Below are 22,353 nucleotides of genomic sequence, written 5' to 3'. Positions count from 1 at the left end.
GACTCCTGTGACAAGCCGAGCAGACTGCTGAGTTCGACAACCTAGAGAAAAATGCGGCAGCAGGGGGGAGGGGGGGGGGGGGCATCTCCTGACACGTCACATCTACGGCGGCAAGGTTTTCCCTTGACTGACGGGACAAGAGGATGAATGCTCCCCCTTTTCGAAGTCGTTTGAACGACTGACCGAGCCGAGTTAACCGCAACTGTGGCAATGGACGACTAAAGAGGCGTGCAGTGCTGTAGTGAGTAGGTTTAGAGTGTTGCGGGAACTTTTTCCCGAGAATGTCTCCAAACATCCTTTCCTGTTCCCAGCTCACGGTGCACCTGCCCTACGATAATCATCGTTTTAGTAGTGACGATGCATTCTTCTCGTCTACCACAGCCACCGCACGGCCATCGAAACGAAACCTGGCACTCCTACGGTAGCGTCACCCTCTCCCCTACAAGAGCTCCGAGATGGTGTGCTGGTGACGCGCCGTTTGCTGTGGGTGGCTCTTAAGATTCCTAGAGACCATGCACACTATTTTAAGAGCCAGAGACATGTTTCCATGTGCTTCTCACTTTAGTATGCTATTTAGCATTTTTTTTATGGCCGGGAATGATCGGTTCCTTGCGTCCGTCCTTTCACTCCCACCCCCTTCCAGAGGATAACAACAGCAAAACTGATGCCCGCATCTGCAACCTCCTTCATGATGTGCCGAGAGCCGGACAGATATACCAGAGGTTTCGGAGCTCTTTCCTCCTCGGACAACGCGCTTACAGACGACAAAGGTTGGGCACAGCGACACCACCCTCGTACGTACGCGTTTGAATACGCGTGACCGCAGTTATCGCAGTCGTCGCCGAAGGCGGTCACAGCCGTTACCGTGAATCTGCGATTACGGTATCGGAAAGCAAGAGACGCCACGTGTCGCAGACGGCATAAACCCTAGAGAGATTCGTGACCTCCAAGTATGCAGCCAGCCGCCCTCTCAGGAGGCGATGACATTGCCAAATATCCTGGCGCTGACGAACCCCCGGCATCCTGCTCTAATTGGTCGAGGTATTACACAGAACACCGCGTAGACGCCGGCGCACCGATAAAGTGGGACACCCACGGCTTGCGCTGAAAAAAAAAAGGATGTGCACGTGTGCGGGAGTGCTGCCCCAAGAACCTCGAGGCGGCTCGTCCGGCCCCGTGGAACCGCGATAAGAACAGCACGCGTTGGGCTTCTTCTCCTTGTTTTTTTTTCCTTCTCTCTCTCTTGTTTCTCACTGACGTTCGCGCCGTGGTTGTTGTGTGCCGCTAACGGCTGTGCGTGAGGCGCTATCAAAGCGGCGGTTGCTGTCGTTGCAAAGCGCAGAAAACAAATGACGAATTTCCGCCGAGAGCGCTTTTGCGCGGAGCGATAGGCCGGGGTTTTATTCGTTTTGCGCGCTGACACGAGATGGTTAACGACATCCTGGTGGGCGGAGTGCGGAGCGGATCTTTCGAAACAACTCTGATTTGCAGGATTTCATCCGCCTCAGCTTTGAGAACTCAGATATGCCACGGCGACGCAGGCATTCGTCAATCACGGTCGAAGTCAGAGCTCTGCAAGATTTGAGATGGTACACATTCGGTAGTAGAGGCTCCTGAAAATAGGTGACAATAATAATGTCTCGCCTGCACCACTGTTGCCCAACGGGAAGAGTCTACTGTTCGGTCACAAAGTCTTCACAATAAAACAATCTCTTACAGATCATTAATACGACTTTCCGGCGCCTTTGTTTTTAAGTAAATAAATGGACTAAAAATGTAACTAGCGAACACTACAAAATCTGTCAGTTGGTGGTTATTAGATTCAGCACCGGCAGCTGGAACGCCTCTACCGCTCCTTACTTGCGCCCGGTGTACCATACATAATTAACATACGCGCTGATTTTAAATCCTCTTCGAGTAATGGAATGAAGCGATCACTTATAATAATAATTAATAATATTAATTAATCCCTTAGTTTATTAATTAAAATAAAGAAAAGCCGTTGTGGGCCGAACAAGCAAGAATGCACGTATCCTGCTGAGTATGTCATTTGCCTAGTCTGTACTAAGCATACCCATATGCGACTCCTGAAAGTGCATATGTAAAGGGCTATTACTTTGTTTAAGGAACTAGAAGCAGGTAAACAATTTGGGGCTAACCGTTACGTCAAACGCGCATAAATATCCGCAGAACACGTAGGACATAACCACATCATTCAACTAGCATGTCCTCATATGTGAAATGCCGAACATGAGACTGGGCAGTTAAGGTAGGCAGCCTACAATAGGCCCGAAGTGGGGCCAATTGCAGAGAAATTTGTGGACTACCTACATTGGCTATGCTTTGAATAGTCTAAGAAACTACGGACAGGCCGTCCATATCGGCCCGATAAGTGAACAATTAGTGGCCCAGACACGGACTACTTTCACTGCCGACATTGGCTGGTTTGGGAGCCCATGTAGGCTGGCTACTAAGAGCTATTTGATCATACCAGTTACAAAACTCCCCACTCGTCCCACGTACTAACACCCGGCGGTCTGACTGTACCAAAAATTGGGAGGTTAGCAATCTGTCACGTCACTCGCGGCGTTCAGACGAAGTGATCAAAGCTACTCAAAACGCTAACTTTGTAGAGAAATAAAAATTGCAGCGATCCACCGATAGCTGAGAACCTGCCAGCTCATAGACGGCGTGACAGTTAGCAAACCTCAGCGAAGTGGCCGCTTAGACTAGCCAGGCTATGGAGCGGAGTTTCCCTTTATGTTTGGTAAAAATCTACCAAACCATACACCGAACCACACGTCCTTGGTGAGGAGAGAGAACAACACTATACCACACAACATGGGGCTGTCAGAAAATCACAGCAGTACTAAACATACAGAATTCAACACCGGAGCAGTGAATTGCCGCGCAGACCAGCGAAGACCTGGACAACAATTGCCAGTTGGTCGACGGGGCATGCGCTGCAGGCGTGGACGCTGGACACCTGATTCAAGGTGCTTGCCCGCTGGACTCGCCGTCGTATGCTCTCAGGAGCAGATAAAAAGTTTTTGCTCCCTCCCTCCCTCCCTCCCTCCCTCCCTCCCTCACTCACTCACTCACTCACTCACTCACTCACTCACTCACTCACTCACTCACTCACTCACTCACTCACTCACTCACTCACTCATCTGGTATGGCCAAAGAGCGCTGGCGTACACCTCCCCAATATAAGACAGATAAGAAACCCATGAGGCTGCCAACATTCGGCTGATGCAAGCCCAAGTTATAAGCCAAAGTCGACCTCACGTGGGCAGTCTAAATTACTCTATAATAGCATCGATAGGAAAGCCCGATCGGTTAACCACACCGGGCCTGCAATTGTCAGCCATGTAAAAGTTACTTAGGGCCCGTATGGGTTACCTACATCAGATAGACAACGACCCACACCCAGAGCTTGCTTTGTGCCACATGGGCTGCTGTCAAGAGCGCCACAAAACTATTTTTCCTTGAATACTCGGGGCACTTGGAAACCCACGAGTGAATTACATTAGTTTTCTGTGACAGTAAGTAAAAAAAAAAATAGTTTTCAGCGTTGGAATTCTCGGTATCCGAGACTTACAACTTACTTAGCCCTCCTTACAAACTTGAGGCTCAAAGTTCGCTTCACCAACCCAACCCGATGACTCAATAGCTAATACGTCTGGCTGATGATCTCAAGGTCCAGGTTCAATCCCGGCCTCAGCGGATGCATACGGGTAGAGGCGAAGTACAATAAACGTCTGCATGCTACTATCACTTAGGCTTAATTCCCTTGATCTGATATTGTTATCGGGCGTTCTTCTTTCGTAGATGTGAGCACAGTGTTTCAGCAAACTAAAAACCGTGTACACGGGTTGTATTCCTGCTGTGCCAGTACAACGCTGCACACACTTGTCCAGAGAGCCGTTCGTGAGTTTTCTTTTTCGTATAATTGCAGCTGCCTGGTTGGCTCAATAAAGATTTTTTAAGCATTACGAGTAAGCCACGATATATACGAAAGTGCATGCTCGATAGGATACTCTTTCAAGCCATCGGCTGCTCGAAAACTACATCAGCGAACATCTAAGTGCTTCATTTCGCGCGATCTGTACAAATATTAGGAGGACGGCACGTAGCAGTGCACCTAACGGCATAGTGTTAACTGTAGATGCTTGCTCCTCTTTTTTTTTTTTTTCGTCCTGGAGGTACAGACACGGACGGAAGTAAATATGCACGGTCAAGGCCTGCATACCGTAGAAGAAATCAAGAAAGAGCGCGTTTCCTTCTGAAACCTCTCAATGTTGCCTTACCCGCATGCATGTAGTACAATTCCTCTATGTTTCTACTAGGCAGCGTGTGTTTTTTCCCCCAGGTTGTCCTTGAGCCGCTGTGTCTTCTGTGTTGATGTTTTACGATAATGCTTTATGTTGGTAGAATAGTTGGAACATAAACTTTTATGTCTGCTTGTTATTGACCAATGTATTTTCTCTCGGCTGCTCCAACCCCCCCCCCCCCTTATGTAATGCCCTAACCCAAGGGTCTTTAAGGGTAAACAAATAAAATGATGATGATGATGATAATAATAATAATAATAAAGCACTTCCCCACGCTTGTGTTGACTCTAAGATACAACCAGACCGGAAGCTTAATATTAAAATAAACGCAGACCTACGTGAGACGTGTGTTCAGGCGAAGCAGGTAATGCTTTTTAGAAGCGTCAGTGGTCGTGAACATACGCACTAGGTTATTTGTCCGTATTTTCTTATCAAATAATTACTACTAGGAATAAAAACGTCAGCGCGCCTCTGCGTCCAGAAAACTGCATCCGTGCCGATCAAAAGCTCTCACGAAAGCCCGAGACAGTTGCGAGAACACGTGCGCTCTATTTGTTGTTGTGTTCTTGCAGCGTCAATATCGAATTTCACGGGACAGGAAACGTGGTAATGGGGAGAAACGTGTCCAGTCCAGTAACCTAGAGCTGGCTCTCTTATAGCCAGACGATTTCTCTGCAGCTGCTTATAGGTCCGGAGAAAGGCTTACATATAGTTTTTTTCACGACTGAATCTAATAAACGCGCGCGTGCCCCAGCATGCTCGCAACGACTTGACTTGAGCGGCAGGCTGCGAGGCATCAGGAGCGGCGGTTGCACGCCCGGCTATTGCGAGCTGGCCCGAGCGCGGCGCAGACGAGGCTACAGCTGTTCGTATGCCTGGCCCCTCCTCCGATCCAAGGGGTACGGCAGACGCCGCAGCCTTTTGCCTGCACGCGCGCTCGCGGTCTGCAAGCAGCTGCCGGCGCCGAAACTACTCAGCTTCCGAGAAGGAGAGCAGTTTTTCCCGTGGTCCTCCCGTCGCTGCTAGCGCCCAGCCAGGAGTCAAACGTGCGTGCCGTGTTGCAACGAAAATTCTGCATACAGCTACGGTACTCTGCATACGTCAAGGCGTGTGCGCATCGTAAAGTGTGCTTCATCAACTGTCGTAGTGACGCCCAAGCGTTTCGGCGCGGAAGGATATTTCTGGCCTTGCCGTATTTGGACCGACGCGTTGCTTCGCGCGAGAAGCAACTGTCACCGACGGTTTGTTAGGTGCTCTGGCAACAACTGACCGTTGAACGAGCGAAGCGCGTTGGAGTGAACGACAGATGTGTCCCTGGTAAGTTCGAGAGAGAATACTTACTGTACGTTGTGGTTACATTGTTACTGCTTACTGCCACAGAGCTTCTTTCTGAAAGATACATTGCCAATAATTCCTTTTTGCGCCAGTGGATATCGTATTTTGGAATTATTTTTCTTTGTAGCCTTCCATGTATTTACACTATTATATAGCATGAAAAAAAATTAACTTCGAGTAGGTCTACCGAAAGCATCTTGCTGCACAAAAGTCCTTAGACAGCATCAGCGAATCCTGTCACGTGCTTCTTTGCGGATGTTTTATGTGGAAATTTATCTGTCACTTTTCTTAAGGTTGCGCGCACGTGAAAGAAATGCGTTGTCGTGCAATCAGTGTATGACCAGTGGTGACGTCTTCCACTTGGTACTAGAGCACAGTACCACAAAAAGAGGCACGACAGAATCCACTTGAAAGGAAAGCCGAGGAAGTATTCGCGTTGTTCCAACGCCCACGATGCTATCAAAGACGTTTGGAGTTTTTCTATCCGGCGCAATTGAACACGAGTGTAAAAAGGTGAAATATTTTTTCGTACATACTGCAGCCTCGCAAGGCTATTACAGGAGAGGGGATGCAAAATTCATATAAAACGCGTGCATTCATTCATTCATTCATTCATTCATTCATTCATTCATTCATTCATTCATTCAGCCGCGCGCACGCACGCAGGCACACACACAACAGTAAGTACAAAAATACGATCGAAATGCGCAATGCACAGGCGTCACCGCCTGTCGATGCCATCCAAAAATTGTTGAAATGGAAGTGAACGAATAGCGCCGCGCAAGGAGTCTGAGTGTCGATAACTCGTGAGGAAAAGAAAACTGTATATGTGCCAATGCATACGTAAATAGAAAGCTATTCTATGGTGGCGCCTTAATTGTTGGTAATGGTTTAGAAAAGCCAACATAGGTGTTCAGTGTCATAAGGCTTGACGAGTTAATCACCGCTGATATGTACTTGAGCATTTCGTTTTAGTGTGCGTTGAAAGCGTGGTTAGAGATAATGTTCGAAGGCTAGACAAGTGCGAGAAATCTAAGTCGTAACAAAGGCAGACGAAATGAACTGCTTTCTTCTGGACAGAATTAGTATTCTTCATGCGTGGTTGCTTAAAGGAATTCTACTCAATGGAACCAAAACATACTATATGTAAAAAGCCGTCCGAGGTATTTATATACCGTTACTATATTTAAAGCGGAACCATCTAACGAATTAGAAGAGAATTTACTAAAAGACATGGAAACCATTTCTCTGAAGTTAATTTCCATTTGCCACATGTCGCACCGTGGGCAGAAGCTTGCAAGAGAGTCACTAAAAGTTTATGATCCGGAGCAGAGGTGATGTATATATAGAACACGCAATCATCAGCCTATAAGTGAATTTTCGAATACGTTAGATGGCAGCTGAGTAATGTGCATCAAGAATAGGAGTGTTCCTAGAAGAGAGTCTCGCGGAACACCTGACGACAAATGCGCTGTAGAAGAAATGGTCGAGTTAAAGCATACGTGCTGTGATTGAAAAGAAAGAAAACTTAAAGTCCCGTTAAAAACAGATAGATTATCTTATATGGCGTCGAGCATTTGTAAGATTTTAGGATGAGGAACTGTATCAAATACTTTGGATAAGTCTACGAATATGGCGTCAATCTGGTTACAAGATGGAGAGAATGATGGACGCCATGAGTGATTTCAATAGATTGCGAAATGGTGCAGAGGGCACGACAAAAACTACGCTGAAATTCACTCCCTATGTTAGTTTCAAGAAACCCCTTGATATGTTTGCAGATGATGTGTTCAAGAAGCTTACGATAATGAGATAATAGAGATATTTGCCTTTCTTTTGTAAATAATTGTGTTTTCAGAGATGTGTAAAGAAACAACTTTCGCCAGCTTTCATCACATCGGAACGGTGACGCTTGATAACGATTCTTTACATATGATAATAAGATAACTGCTAGCCTTTCTTTCATGCTTATAACAATTATAATGTGCCACTGAGTGCGTTGACCGCGAGAACAAAATATATCGCTACACAGGTGCGGGTAATTTCGCGCTCTGCATCGTTGGTGCAAGATGTTAATTTTTCCGGGCGGCATATTCAGAGAAAAGGCAGAAAGGCTGTCAGAGCTTGCAGCGTATGTTATTCAATGTTAAACGGGATATTAGTCATTACTGTTCGTATTACTCATAATCAAATAATTCAAATAATAGGAAAACAGTGCGTTCATTGAGGTTAGTCACAAATCTGGGTGCATGCTGTCACCGCTATTGTTCGGTACAGCACAATCAAAGAGAGTAAAGGAAAGCTCTTACTTTTAAAGCATGCCAGTTGTAAGGGATTCTTATAAAGTAAGTGATCATTCAATATGGCATTCCCCAGCCGCAGCGTGTATGTACAAAACCATTATCTAGTGAAAGAAAAATGCTGCGAAGGCAAGCCTCTAGATCGATGCATGAACCGGGATGAAAGAAAAAAAAAACGTTTGAGATCACTATACGGCTACCCGCATTGGAGGAATGCGAAAACATTGTTGCCTCCTCGACACTCGTCGCCCTTCTTTGAGTTCATTGACGTTTGCTTCTAATTAATTAACTGATTAATCTATGTCAATCAAACTTTTTGTTTGATTAATTATCACTCACGAAACACGTTTCAATTCATTTCAAACTTTATTTTCACTTTGCCGATTTTCTCACTTTTTTGCCGCCCACGGCTGTTTTCTCGTCCACTCACTATATCGACATCCGCGCTATATTTCGACGTTTTCTGACATTATTGCTTCTAATTAATTAACTAATCATCCTACTGACCTCAAATTTTTTTAGCACCATCCTCACAAAGTTTTATATCGATCATACCATTCGTTCGGTGTTATCTTTTTCAAAAACGTCACAATCGTTGCGGACACGTTTTGGTGATACGCTCTGGTAACAAGGCCCCGTCGACAAAGCCTAGAAGTGTTTTCGCATTAAAAGGAATTTATACCGTATTAACAGGAATTTAAGCAACCATTTTTCTTTTAAAACGGGGTGAGCCTCTAGCTATAGAGGGAGTCTTAGTCAGAGCGGGCTTACATTTTGTAGTTCTTTTCTTTTTTTAACGCGATAGCATTAGGAGGACCATGAAGGCGAAAACTGTTCGGCGGTGGCGGCGTAGGCGTTTCTGTGAAGAGTGAACCTGCTAAATGGAGTTTAAGTTGTATTTGCCTCTCTCCACCTGCCCCCTGTCAACCACCCACTTCTCCCCCTGCCTCTGTCTACTTCTAGGAGAGAGGAGGGAAACACAGGATGAAGAATGGCTTAGGAAAAACTAAAATGACTAAGAAGAAAATGACATCTAAGAAGAAAATGACATACAACAGCAGGCCGACGTGCAAAATACCGAGTGTTTCACCTTTCATGTTCTGGAATTTATAAAAATAGGCTTTTTGAGTTAGAAGACCACTTTTTTTCGGCATCCCGTTATCAGTGATGTAGCGCATCAGGATACAGCTAATACGTGCTAATTAGTTAGACGGTTAACTAATACTGAATAGTTAACTTTTCAACCATTACTATCAAGTCCAGCTTTCTCGGTCCATTATTCTGGTATGTAGCAAAATCTTTGCAAAGTGTTTCCAGCGACCGCATCGAACAGTTAAGGCTGCCATAAACCAATGACGAACGCTTTTGACGCTAGCAAAAATGTGAATAGGAAAAAAAATGTAAGACGGCCGTTGGTTGATCTGCGGATATATTGATTGTTGTAATGAAATATTACATTCTGCGAAAAAAAAAAATGCGTTCATAAAAAGTTTCCCGCTCAAAAATGATTTTGTCCGAAATTCCTGGGTACGATCCTGCTTATTTATTAAGAGGCGTGTAGCCCACTGTAAGTATTATATTTACATATATGTTGGCGATTTCGATGAGTTGCGTGCACTGGAAGGGTTGCTTTGCCTGCAAGCGTCTGGAAAGCACGAGTATTTTGGCGCGATGTAGGCAGAATGGGTTGGGCCACATCGCCGAGGGTAACTGCGTTTTCGACGCTCTAAAAACTGATATGGATATTACTAACAGTGGGCTACACGCATCTCAATAATAAGGAGACTGACAGTAATAGTTAAAAAGTTAGCTTCTCAATATTAGTTAACCAACCTGCTAGATAGCACGTCTTAGCTGTATTTTGGTGCACTACACCGCTGACAGAGCTATGCCAAAGAAGGCGCTCTTATAACTAAAAAGCCTATTTTTATATATTGCAGAACATCTAAGTGAAACACCCGGCATACTGCCGCCCGAACAGCTGTGTGTGCAAACTGAGGATTGCGGGAGGTAATCTTTCACACTTTGCTGAGGAAGAACAACACGGGTCTCACAATGCCCCCAGTGTCTGTGTGTGAAAGATGCACCTGCTAGTGCAGCGGCGCATCGCTTATCCGCTGCGCCACTGCGCCTTTGGTGGTATGAGGACTCGCCACGATCTATCAATGTGATACATTTTGTGTAGTAGGCATCCAAATAGATTCATAATTACAATATACTGAGCAGTGAAAGAAGAATGCTAGCGCATTTCCTCCGCATCAAACCAATTGATCCCTCCTAAATTTTTTCTTGAATATGGGTGACCAGAAAACGAGGGTGCTTAGCATCGGAGTGCTTAATTTTTCCTTCACAATGTGTCTCAAAAAGAACACACTATTTCAAACCTTGGTCTTCGTTTTTGTTTAATGCTTGCTCCTTCGCTTTGCCTCTCTCTGTGGTGCTTTAAGAACAGAATCACAAATTAATTCCGAGCGAGTCAGTGTTGAACGAATTGTGTTTCTTCCTTTACAGAACTAAATACTCGCCGACCAAGCAATGACCTCTGGAATCGCAGTGTTCGCCTGTTGGACGTTGCTCGCGCAAGCGTCCAGTGCGGGTGATGTGACAGCGTCCACAAACCTGGCCCTGAGACTCTTCCCGACTCTTTCGGCTGACACTTCGGACAACATGCTCTTCTCGCCCTTCGGCATCTCCGTGCTGTTAACTATCCTTTCGGCCGGCACCAAAGGGGACAGCCTCAAAGAGATCGAAAGCGGTTTCGGCTCCGATGTGGCCACCATTCGACAAGAGCTCCAAGCGTCGTTCAAGGAACTGTGTGAATCTACGCCCTGCCTCAACTCGCCAATGGCACTCGCAAACCTCCTCGTTGTCAAGAAAGGCTTGAAGTCCAAACTTCTACCTCAATTCATGGAGTTCATTAAAAGCGATGGAGCCTTTCGGACCTTAGTTGATGAGCTCGACGAAGGCCTGGTCGCTAGATCGAACGACTGGGTTCGATCGCAGACCAATGGGAAAATAAGCAAAGTTCTCGACAGCAATGCGGCGGAAGAGGACGCAAAGATGTTGCTTCTAAACGCCATCCACTTCAAGGGTGACTGGTGGGAGAGGTTCGAGAAGCGGCTCAGTTACAATGGAACGTTCAAAAACGCCGATGGTACCGACACGGACATGAAGTTCATGTTCAAAAGGAGACACTTCGAGTACGCCTTGGACCCCGCCCTGAAGACACACGTGATCTCGTTGCCTTATAAAGACGTCAACGCGAGATTCATCCTATTGGTTCCACTGAAACGGGCCGGCGTCAAGACGCTAAGCACTCTCTTAACTGCTTCGGAATGGGCGCGCGTCATGGGGACACTGAGAAATACTAGCGTAGCCCTGTCGATGCCTAAGTTCGTTGTGTCCAAGCAGTACAATCTGATCAAGCCTTTGGAGCAGCTCGGCGTCAAGAAGATATTCAGCGAAGAAGCCGATCTCTCCGGCATGCTGGGCACCAAAGACCTTTTTGTATCTGCGATGGAACAAGTTTCGAAGCTGAAACTGGACGAAGAAGGTAGTGAGACAGACAGCGCCACGCTGATGAGGATCTCTGGGAAGGCGGCCGAAGAGGGCGAGTCTGTCAGTGCTGACCATCCGTTCATATTTGCTGTCACAGTGGGGAAACAAAACGACATCCTCTTCATGGGACAAGTCAACAAACTACCTCCGACGTGACGTCCGTCGTGGTGGTTACTTTAGAGGCACAATTATTTGCACGTGTCGACCACTGACGTCAGACTTCAAAAGCGGACCATTCCAAGCGTGAAACAGGTTCTCGCTAGTATTGCGGCACCGTGAGGGACTAAACGATCAACCCTTATATTTATTTTATGCTCGGTTCTTCACGCGTGCTTCACTTACTCCAAGCTTTCCGCTGCTTCATAAATAGGAAATTTAAAGCCTACAGATGTCAGGCCTGCAGTGGTAATACTCCCGGCATGACCGTTTTGTCGGTCCTTAGTAAAATGTGTTTAGGGGCCCAGCTTCGTTCCCACTTCGGGTTATCTAATTCGGCCTCGCGCTGCCATCTGCAGCCCCGGCTAGCTGATTTGATAGAGCGAATGCCCCGTGTAGACAGTGATCCCTGGTCCGACCTCTGGTCAGGATGTCGTTTTCTTCAAGTACGAAGTTTCTGTGTAAGCTTCGCAGGTTTCTTTTGTAGCCGTATGGATACGCCTCATTTGGTACCAATGAGTAATATTTACTCCTCTTATTATACAACACTTATAAAAACTTCCACCAGATACCATGCGACTAATTTATTAGTGTCGTTCCTTTGCAAAAGGCACGCTTTCTAGAGGATGCGAACAATGTCTACCAGCGGATTTCTGGCGAGCTTAAAGAAGCAGTAGCAGGCTTGCGTACCACATTATATAGGCGCACACAAAGTGAACAAGGAAGGGGAAAGCCTCAGCATGCTTGCCAACGTTTCAATATGAGGCCCTCTCTCTACCATGGGCATTATAGGCGGAGTTATTTTTATCCCGCTTCGCAAGTACCACGCCTTCTAATCTGTTTTCCCTGCCGAACTTGAGGGGTTGTTCTTTTTTTTGAGGCTAGGCCGTTATATGCTGTAGAATAAGAATGACCATTTGGCTAGGTCCATGGAAGCGTGACATTGAAGTGCTGTCACTGTGAGTGATAATTTGTGAGAAACAAGGCAGCTCTTAATACGAAGTATTTTAATTGAGCATAGACGCCAAAGAATATTCCGATGCCGATTTTTGGTGGGTACAGTCGCGAACAATTTGAAAGGGAACAAACTTTTTCACACAATTGACAATTTTATGGTTATTTCTCATCAACATTTAATAAAAACATTTGGATGTTATACGCCAAGAATAAAACTAGTTATAAAACAAAAAAAAAACCTGTGGTTGGCACACATAGTTGTGGAGCAATGCTTGTTCTGTCTCATATTGCTCACGACTGCACACATAAATAATCAAGCGCGTTTATAACCTGCAGCAGCCAGCATATTTCCTAGTAGAACAAAGAAAAAAAGATGATGTCAAACCTATAATATTGCGCGTCGAAACAACAACGCTGGTCCCATGCCAAGTGCTTCTACCTGGCCATTGACGTTTGTGAAAGATATGCTTCCTTTACCTCATGTTCTGTCTCTCTTAGAACTTACCGCTGCACCGAACAAACGTATAAATTTCCTTCACGCATCGGCAAATAAATGTTGCATGCCCATTCATAACTGTTTCCGAATGCTTGCATCGTTTTTACTTCAGCATCGTACCACAACTGATGAGGTCGGATGCATGCAGTGCTGCCAACCTCGAAAGCCACTTCTCCCCCAAATTTTCACTCAAACTTCCCTAGATTTCCCTAGATGCGAAAAAAATATTCAGGCATGGAAAAAAGGTGCGTAGTTGAATTGTGAACTCTTTTATTTCGCTGAGACCCTCTTACCACACTTTGGTAGCAACTTTGATATAAATAACACATTGATTTCCCATGCAAACTCGCGTACCACGTGATCACGGGTAAAGAAAACATTAGTTAATATCAAAGCCTAATAAATCCTGGCCTAAGCCCTGAAATGAACGAAAATCTCGCAGTGAACACTTACGCTCACCGGCTGCAGTCAAAGAGCGAGGGAAAATCCACTTTGTGCCCAAATGTTGGCGTGAACAAACAAACGCTAAAACATAGGACACGTCATTCGGGTGGCATCCCGACTGAGTTTCACTCCTGCATACACATTTCTTTTTTCATGAGGCCAATTAAGCGTTCTTTCACTGCAAAGCCATAACAGTTGGCCCCTCTTAGAACCCGCTTGGCGTGAAGCGTAGCTGCCAGGGTTTGCGTCATCAAGCTGTTTCTGGTCTTTGTTTTCATCAGGTTGATCTGAGAGAAAACTCTCTCCACTGTTGCACTGGAGTGCGGCAAACAGAGAAGCTTGTAGACGAAGTCGCTCAAGAGAGGGAACATTGGGCTCCCATCTCCTTGCCAGGCGTCTCTCACTCGTTTCCAAAAGCGTTGAACGCTCGCATCTGCCGGCAGGTCCATTTCTCTATTGCGGAGCAGTCTCCATTCTGCTTCAATTTTGTTCATTTCTCTTTCTGGCACCACAGAAGGGAATGATGTGGCAAGTGGGGCTATTGAATAAATCCGCTTTTCGATGACAACTTGTGGATCGATTGCCTCCAGTCTCTTGATCTGGACGTTGTCCAATGGGAATCTGGTTAATATCTGGCTTGCCGCTTCAATATAAAATTCCAAACATCTGAGGCGGAAGTTATGAGTAATGGTTCGGTCTATGCCGTGAGGTTCCGACAGTGCCGACATCACTTTTCCGCCGAGGTATATCTCCTCAAGAAGTATGAAGTTCTTTGGGTCTCTGTACGGTACACGCTCCAACGGTACATCCCGCAAACAGATCGGCTTTATGTCACGCTAAGTCGAGGGCATCTCCTTTGTGACCGAGACCGCTACCCCCACACGCTCTAAGGGTGTCTGGCAGTGCACGCAAAAGTGCGCGAAGTGGTGATACACGCCTGCGAGACTTCATATGAAGTCGCCTAAGCTGTTGTGAAAGAGCAACGACTCTTTCTGCTTGCATCCGGATCGACTTGGGCCTCAAAAAGACTAACCACTTCACCTTCAACTGGCAAGTCGCGGGGACTGGTTCTAGGGAGACTCGTCACGAATTTTTCTACGGAATTTCACCGGAACCCAGCCAAGAGAGTCCAACCTAGACCAGCCCTTCCAACAAGCAGCTCACCCTTAGATTAAAGTGCTGAAACAATTCGTTTGTAATTTCCTCTCTCTGCTCGATTGAATTTTTTTAACAGTTCTAATTGTGTTCTCATTTGATGTTACTGCTTGTATCGTTGTCCTAGTTTCCCTCTTTGTATGTTTATATATGTTTTACTAGATCTGATTTTTTTTAAACCTCTTTGGCTTTGTTCTTGTATTTTCCTATGTACGAAGCCCTCCTTATGTAATACCCTGTGAAGGGGCGGGGCCTTAAGGGAAAAATAAATGATGATGATGATGATGATGACGTGGTGACAAAGAATGTGCGGTGCAGATTGACTGGAGTAGCAAAGTCAATCTGCTCCTCTGAAGCGGAGAAAAAAGCAGAATCCACCGATCTCGCCGGCCTACAGAAGAATGGCTACACACGTGGCTTTATTCAGCGCGTTGGTCGCCAGTAAAGCTCAGAGGACAGGGGAACCAGCTAACAATGAGACAACGAAACGCGCGTGTTGTGCTTCTATATGTGAGGGGAACCAGCGAGGCACTCGCACGCATTCTGAGAAAACATGGAATCGACATAGGCTCACGAACCTGTTTCGACAACAAGCCGCTTCTTGCCACGACCGAAAAACCGTGTCCCAGAGAAAAACAACCAGGTGTCGTTTACAAAATCTTATGATCAAAGTGCCCGGCACCATACATTGGCGAAACAAAAAACCTCCACCAAAGAATAAGGCAACACAAAAATGACATTCGGCAAATGAATTCAGAATCTAACTCCCTCGCCGAACACTGCGAGCGCGCCGACCACAGGATAGCCTTCGAGGAGGTGAGCGTCTTGGCCGTGGAGCCAAACCGGTTCAAGAGGCGACTGCGGAGTCATGGCACATCCGGCTGACAAAGGTGTCGATGAATAGCACTCCAGCAACACTCTCCTCCGCGTACGTTAGTGCATGGAGTGCGCCACGCGCTAACAAACGGAGAACGAAGGCAGCAACCCGCTGCTGCTGGCACACTTTAGTCACCCCTGAAGAAGAGACCGCGTTGGTCCAGAAACCTTGGCTAAAGTTAAAAATATTGGTTGGCGTCAGTTTCCTCTAAACACAACCAACTACCTTCAGCCGTGATTTCGAGGAATCGTGCTTCTTGGACAGCGTGCTTCTGGTACTGCTAAAGCTAGACTGTTCCAGGAACCGACCAGGAAATTCGAAGCAAAGGAAGCGTCCCAACTTTTGCCTAGGCAGATGCGCCATCGACTCTGTTCAAGGGCGGTGGCCAGACTTGTTTCTTAACGGGTAAAGAAGGCGGGAAGCGGAGGCAAACCCTATTTCAGGGCGCCCGTCCGCCTTACCCATCGAGTCTCTACCAGCGCTTCCCTCATCATCTCTGTACAGTCCGTGCATTTCCGTCACCATGTAAATAGAATGTCTTGTTGTCCCCCCAAAGTCTCCCTGAGTCCCGTCATCCTCGTACATCCTCCCGGCCCGACCACGCCACCTCGATCCCAACAACGCTTTCCCCTCGTGCACATGGCGCGTAGCCAGATTCTCAAAATCAAGGTGGTGAAGAAACAGTGAATAAGGAGCCGATTCACATCGAAAAATAAAAAAGACACATGCGGAAAGTAAAATTTCCCTAGATTACAACAAAAATCCCTTTCCCCCTAAACAAAGTTTAAATTCCCTAGATCTAGGGGAAAATCTCTAGGGTTGGCAGCACTGGATGCATGTACGCGGGCGTACCACCGCGCGTGAGGACCTAGTGACACCTGGCGCAGACCGGATCAAGAATTGTACAATCAATATTTCCGTCTCACCAGCGGCGGCGTGAAAGAGAGGGCGCTAAGTATCGCAGCAGCGCCTATGACGCCAGCGCAAAGAGCATCGCCGTCCAAAACGCGTTTCATTACGACAATATGAGAAAGCCTCTCTGCAATAGAATAGTACAGCCAAAGAAAAGAGCAGTTGACAACACTAACCTGGGTCCTGTATTACTCCACTGGAAAAAAAAATTGTTTCAAGATGTCACAGTATTAGAGAAGTCATATGACTAAGTAGAACGTGTTGTCGGGCTAGTTGGTTCAATACTTCAGAATTCATAGGCGTAAAAATTATTTTCCTTGTTTCATCTCGGGAATAGCTTTTTTTATTTAACGAGAAAAGCTCCACAAAGGGCTATTTCATTGTGGCGGGGGTATCCTGTGCGGTGGTCCTGGACGTGGAAGAAACTTTGCCAAAGACTAAGTTATGGTACGTGGAATATGTGATTGAATGTCGCGAAGCAACCTGTAGACTATCGGGACGCTGTATATATAGTGGAGGACTTCTAATTAATCTCGGCAACTTGCGCTTTTTAAAGTGGGGTGCCATCGCCCAGCACAAGGGCTTTATTGCATTTCTCCTCCACTGAAATGTGCTGCGGCGGCAGGGATTTCATCTCACGACCTCCAGATCAACAACCAAACGCCAATGAGCCACACTGGTGGGCACATACATAGTAAGTTGTATCCCACCATAAGACACATTCGACTGCACCATTTTGTATGATGTATAGCGATTTATAAGAAAGATTTACAACAGATGCTGAGCGTGACGCCCAAGAGGGCCACTCCATGCATGGCGTCGCGGGCAACACCTCCAGAAGACGCTGTGCAAGTTATGTACATTGAGGTCAAGATAATATAATGTTTCTCTTTCGATTTCACTCACTTTCGTCCTTCTTCATCAGCTAGGTACCGCCATGCTTTCATTGTCGCGGTGACATGCAAATAATCCAGGCGGATATAACAATGGAAGAGAAGCCATTCGAAAGAATCGTTTTGTCTAACTGCCCCAGTGTCGAATGCAGAAATATTTGTCACAAGGAAAGTATTCACTGAAATGGCACTGATGAAAACTATGCTGTTAATCGTGTGTATGAGCAAAAACATGGCTGGAGGTGTGTGTGTGTGGGGGGGGGGGGGGGGGGGGGGAGGCAGCCTTCGCCTCCTACCGAAATCATTAGAGGGTAATTTTAATATAAAAGCACGCTTTTTGTTTTTCAAGCTCTGGGTATTGTTTTTTTTTCTGAGCACAGATACCTGTGGCAGAAAATTGCTCGGGTGGGAAAAGGTAAGCAAGGAGTGAATGCGACTTGAGGAATGCCCATCATCAACTCCAGAAATCCAGAGAGCCTCAGATATTTGGATCAAAGACTAAAGGGAATAACAATGGTGCCAAATTTGGTTGCTCGCAGGATGTAAGAGTCCTCTTAAGCTTATTAACTTCCCCTCCTCGCAGCAGCAGCGCGGGTAAGTGTGAAGAACGTTACAAATAAGAAGCCTATGAGGCGAGCATGTACTATTAAATAATTCAAACAACCCCCCAAAAATTTGATATGACTTTACCACACAACATCCATGCGGTTATTACGCGCAAAAATGGAAAGATCACTTCAATACCTGCTCCACTAACATTGAAAGACATAGTTAGCAGAAGAGGGTCAGTCACGTGGGTGTCCTAAACACCGGAATTATGAATGTATGGCAATCGTTCTGATTACAGTATATGGTATGGTACGTGGGATTCAAGACCCAACGCTACGCATTGCATATGAGAGACGCCGTGTAGTGGAGAACTCGAGAAAACAAATTCGACTACCCTGGGTTCATTACCATGCACTGGTAAGTCGCAGTGCACACAGGCTGTTTCGCATTTCGCCGCCAACGAAACGCGGCCGCCTCTGTCGGGATTCGATTCCGCTACATTGGCCTGCAGCAGCCGAACATCAAAGCGATTAATCCACCATAGCGGGCAGTGCGTTCGGATTGCGTTGGTGGATTTGTTTTAGTGCGAAAGCACTACTTCCGGTTTGTGTGAAGCTTGACCTTGAGGGTGACCTTGGTCAAACGGTAAATAAATAAATATTGCCCCGACTGCGATTCGAGCCCGCAGTGGAACGAACGGATAAGCTTCACTGGCCACTGCACGAGAGCCGTATGCTATCGCGGCAGCCGATCAATTCTCGTGTTAAACTCGCATTAAACGTGTAAACCTGCAACACACTCTGCCGCTGTGCACTGGACATTGCCTTCTTCATGAACTAAGACTACTATAAAACTAATATTCGCGCTTTGAGCTATATGGTGGTAGTGATAGAGATATGTGCACTGCATGCGTTGACGTGGACAACGTTGTGGCAGCAACACGGCACTATATAGCGATACGCATTGGGGTTGACAACATTGCTTCAGGAACGCGCCACTCGAGAGGCTGCTGGCATACATGGGGTAAATTGTCATTGGCGATGAAAAAGGTGAAGACGCGCTTAACTGGTTCCCTGAGTCTGTGGACACCTGAGTCACGCTTTCAGATACGCGGAGGTGGTGTCCCCGTGCAAAAAAACTGTGCATTCACACAATATTTCGTGCTTAGCAATGCTACGCCACCAGGCATTTTTTTTTTCTTAGAAACAATACACAAACAGTTGACCATTGCCGTCAGAAATCTGCCGGGGTCCCTTGCTATAGTAACGAGAAACACATTTTAAGAAGTGCTCGTACACAAAAGACATTGGTCGCCATGTTTCCGTGCTGCAATAATAACCACTTGAAGCTCCAGGCGCAGTCAGCAGTCGGGCAGCTTTCATAGTTACCAGCTTTAATCTAGATAGTCCCACCCACTCATGTAGCTTCATGTAGCTAGTAGCTCAAACCTCCTTGCCTTTCCTTTACTTCATGCGAGCGCTATTGGGACCAGCGGCGGCTACGCTACATGCCTAAGCAGCGTACAAATATCCATAAAATGGTTCCGCATTGGAAGTGACGCTGTAGCGTTTTCTATACGCCGTTCCTGTCTGAGGTGCAAAGATGTGTGGATGCCTACACGAACCACCATGGCTTCTCCGCATGGAAGCTGTGGCGTGTGAAAAATGAGTACAAGAGACCGAAGTTTAACCCTCAAGCACACACCCCAAGTTTACCATATCAAGCGGTTTTGCTGTAGTTTCCCAATGCAGTGAAGCCAACACTGCTCCGTGCGCGAAAAGTTTGTCAGGAGTGCCGTTAGTAAAAGCGCTACTAACAGAGGCGCGGCGCTCTGTTCGATATGTAGAATGTTCCGCTCAAGATGAATTCGCTAAAATCGAGAAGTAATATCTATATTTTTGCAAAGAATATTAAAGGGCATGTTCTGACTTTTCGATATAAACAATAATTCGATATATCCGAGCTTGACATATCGCAGTTCGACTGTATACTGAAGAGAAAAAGGCAGAGGACAGAGCCCTTCTGCAGTCCCACTGTCACGTCGAAGCTTGTTGTTCAGCCGAGTCAGCAGCGACCTTATTTTATAGTGTGCCGATATGTTTCCTGAACAATTTGCTTCACATTTTTCTCTAGGAGATTCCTTTCTCCAAAACTCGCCATATTTATCACCTCCGGACTCTGTTATAAACATTCTCCAGGCCTTAAATGTGAAGTGTTTGCTGCCTCTCGCCGCCCGCGGTGCTGCTCTGTCATCTGCGTGAGGCCAAGTGTTAATTTGTAGACGACCTGCCTGGCACGAGTATAAATAATTGGAGCTAGATGCACGCCTCTGCTCTCAGTTCTGTTTCCCAAAGTCTTTCAAAGGTCTTCGTCGTATGTGACGTCAGTTTATCCTCCTGTAATTGATGCAATCCTAGATGCCTCCTTTGTTCTGGTAGGCTGGGCCAATCATGGCTTATTTCCATTCATAGGACATGTCTTCCTCTTTTTGTAAACTTTAGTCATGAAGTCAGCGGCTTCCAGGCTTCAACAGGGTTGTGACCCGGTCCAGCAGCCTTTCCATTCTTAATTTCCTCCAAGCACTTGTTCACTTATTTAACTGCCTTCACCTGCTTGATACGGTTTACATTCCTTGTTCTGTCACAATTCCGTGCAATCTGGCATTATCGCTCTTTCCCCTCACATGTTTCTCTACCTTTATTCATCATTCGGCACGACTCGGTTGTCGCCTGCACTACGTTCTTCTTACTTATGTGCTTTTTTGCAGGCCTTCATGTTGACTTGATCCTTTGTGGCATCCTACCTCTCGTTCACCACTTTCTTTCCTTTACTGCTGCTTGGACCTTATCATCCCACTAGCATCATCCCTGCCTGTCCTGGGTTTTCCTGAGGCTTCCTCCCAAAATTTACTTGCCAACGCTCCTGATAGCTCCTGCATTTCTTTGTCACCACTCTTGCAAGTCTTGTGGTTCTACAGAAACTGTTCGCAGCATCCCTTCTTTAAACTGGTTCTTCTGTTCTAAAGTCCTGGATCCTAAATCACTTGATCTTCCTTGCTAGCTTTTTCGTTGCTTCTTCCTTCCCTTCACTGCAACCGCCCACCACTCTTCTCTTGCTGAAGACGGAATTTACCACTGTCAAGTCAGAGGCAACTGCAGGTTCGTGAGCACTGGAGGTCCATTAGCAGTGGACTATCCTGTGCTGTCATGTGGTCGCCAGCGATCACTTTAAAATTCTTCACTTCTCTAAGGTCCTACAGCGTAAAAGGGTATTCAATTTGTGCGCACAGTCCTGCACTCTTGTACCTGATTAGAGGCTCACTTGTCTTTCTGAAGAAGAGGTTCACGATGATAAGGTCAGGTGCGATTGCAAAGTCCATTATCGCTTCTCCAGCAGTGTGCCAGCGGCATTTCCTTTTCACATCTTTCTGCAGAGTTGCTGTTCATTTTGCTGTTCGCTATGTTGCCCCGTCGTCTTCTTGCCCGAAGCGCCGTAAGGTGGCAATACTTGAGCATGCGCTTGAACGTATTATTGTACGTGGAACTTTTGTCGAAGATATGCAGGACACACCGTTTGCTGCCAGGTCACGTAGTGGACCTATTGCAGCATCCTGAGAATTCCGAAGTCCTGAAGGGGCGAAGGCAACAGTTCCTCCGCATCATCAAAGCATTTGCAGTGCTGGCTATATAAAACACGCCACCCTGGAGGCGCCCAAACGCACTCCTTGTAGCCTGCACATTTCTGACGAAGGTTGGACATTCTGGCTCTTGGTGCGTTGTGTTTAACGTCTATTTGCTTGTTGGGTTTGGTCGCCTGCCATGGGCGCTCGTATTAAGTGTACTGCTCCTGTTGCTCTTGCGTCTACACTATGACATCGTAACACACTGAACACAGAGCTTGAATGAGAAAATGCTGGATTTCTGCGACACCCGTTTAATTGAACTTAAGGAATTATAAGGTGAGCATCAAAGATGCTACGAACTTCAACGTGAGCTGGTCGCCTAGCCCCGCATCAATATGATGTTACTGAGGAATGAAGCAGACAAGCGCACAGGTTGTACTTAACTAAAGCAGGCAGCAACTTTCCTGGGCCTGTTGTGGACTGAAACCTCAAAACCGTACAGGTTACCTTTGAAGTGGCGCTTAGGCGCCTCCGTAACGCCATCGTAGTTTACCGGTTTCTTCTGTCCAGCGGCTTTATGTTGGTCCTTGCGCCGTTGTCCCATTCTCTCTGCATCACGGGATTGCGCGTCAATATCCTCTCACCATCGACGTTTTTACACCGCATCATGGGCACACAACTTCGGGATATTCTCGCAGTCATCGATGGAGGCCGCGTTCGCTGCGACGTTCGCGAAGTGCTTCCTGGCACTGCTTCAGGCGACCC

The 22,353-nt window shown here is 46.5% G+C and overlaps 1 protein-coding gene across 1 annotated transcript; it reads left to right on the top strand.

Moving 5' to 3' along the window:
• Positions 1-5,165: 5,165 nt before the first annotated feature.
• Positions 5,166-13,219, top strand: LOC144129035 (iripin-1-like). The gene is made up of 2 exons (XM_077662917.1): positions 5,166-5,651; positions 10,481-13,219. The coding sequence occupies exon 2, from the start codon at positions 10,505-10,507 to the stop codon at positions 11,681-11,683; it is 1,179 nt and encodes a 392-aa protein (XP_077519043.1). The 5' UTR covers positions 5,166-5,651; positions 10,481-10,504; the 3' UTR covers positions 11,684-13,219.
• The last annotated feature ends 9,134 nt before the right edge of the window (positions 13,220-22,353 follow it).

The sequence above is a fragment of the Amblyomma americanum genome, chromosome 4, assembly GCF_052857255.1.
Source record: "Amblyomma americanum isolate KBUSLIRL-KWMA chromosome 4, ASM5285725v1, whole genome shotgun sequence".
Classification (NCBI taxonomy): Eukaryota; Metazoa; Arthropoda; class Arachnida; order Ixodida; family Ixodidae; genus Amblyomma; species Amblyomma americanum.
Note: the sequence above shows the minus strand (reverse complement) of the source record. Positions and strands in the feature narration are given on the sequence as shown.

Bases quoted from the DNA above. Each gene is read 5' to 3' on its own strand.
- LOC144129035 (XM_077662917.1), top strand. From the start codon at position 10,505: ATGACCTCTGGAATCGCAGTGTTCGCCTGTTGGACGTTGCTCGCGCAA.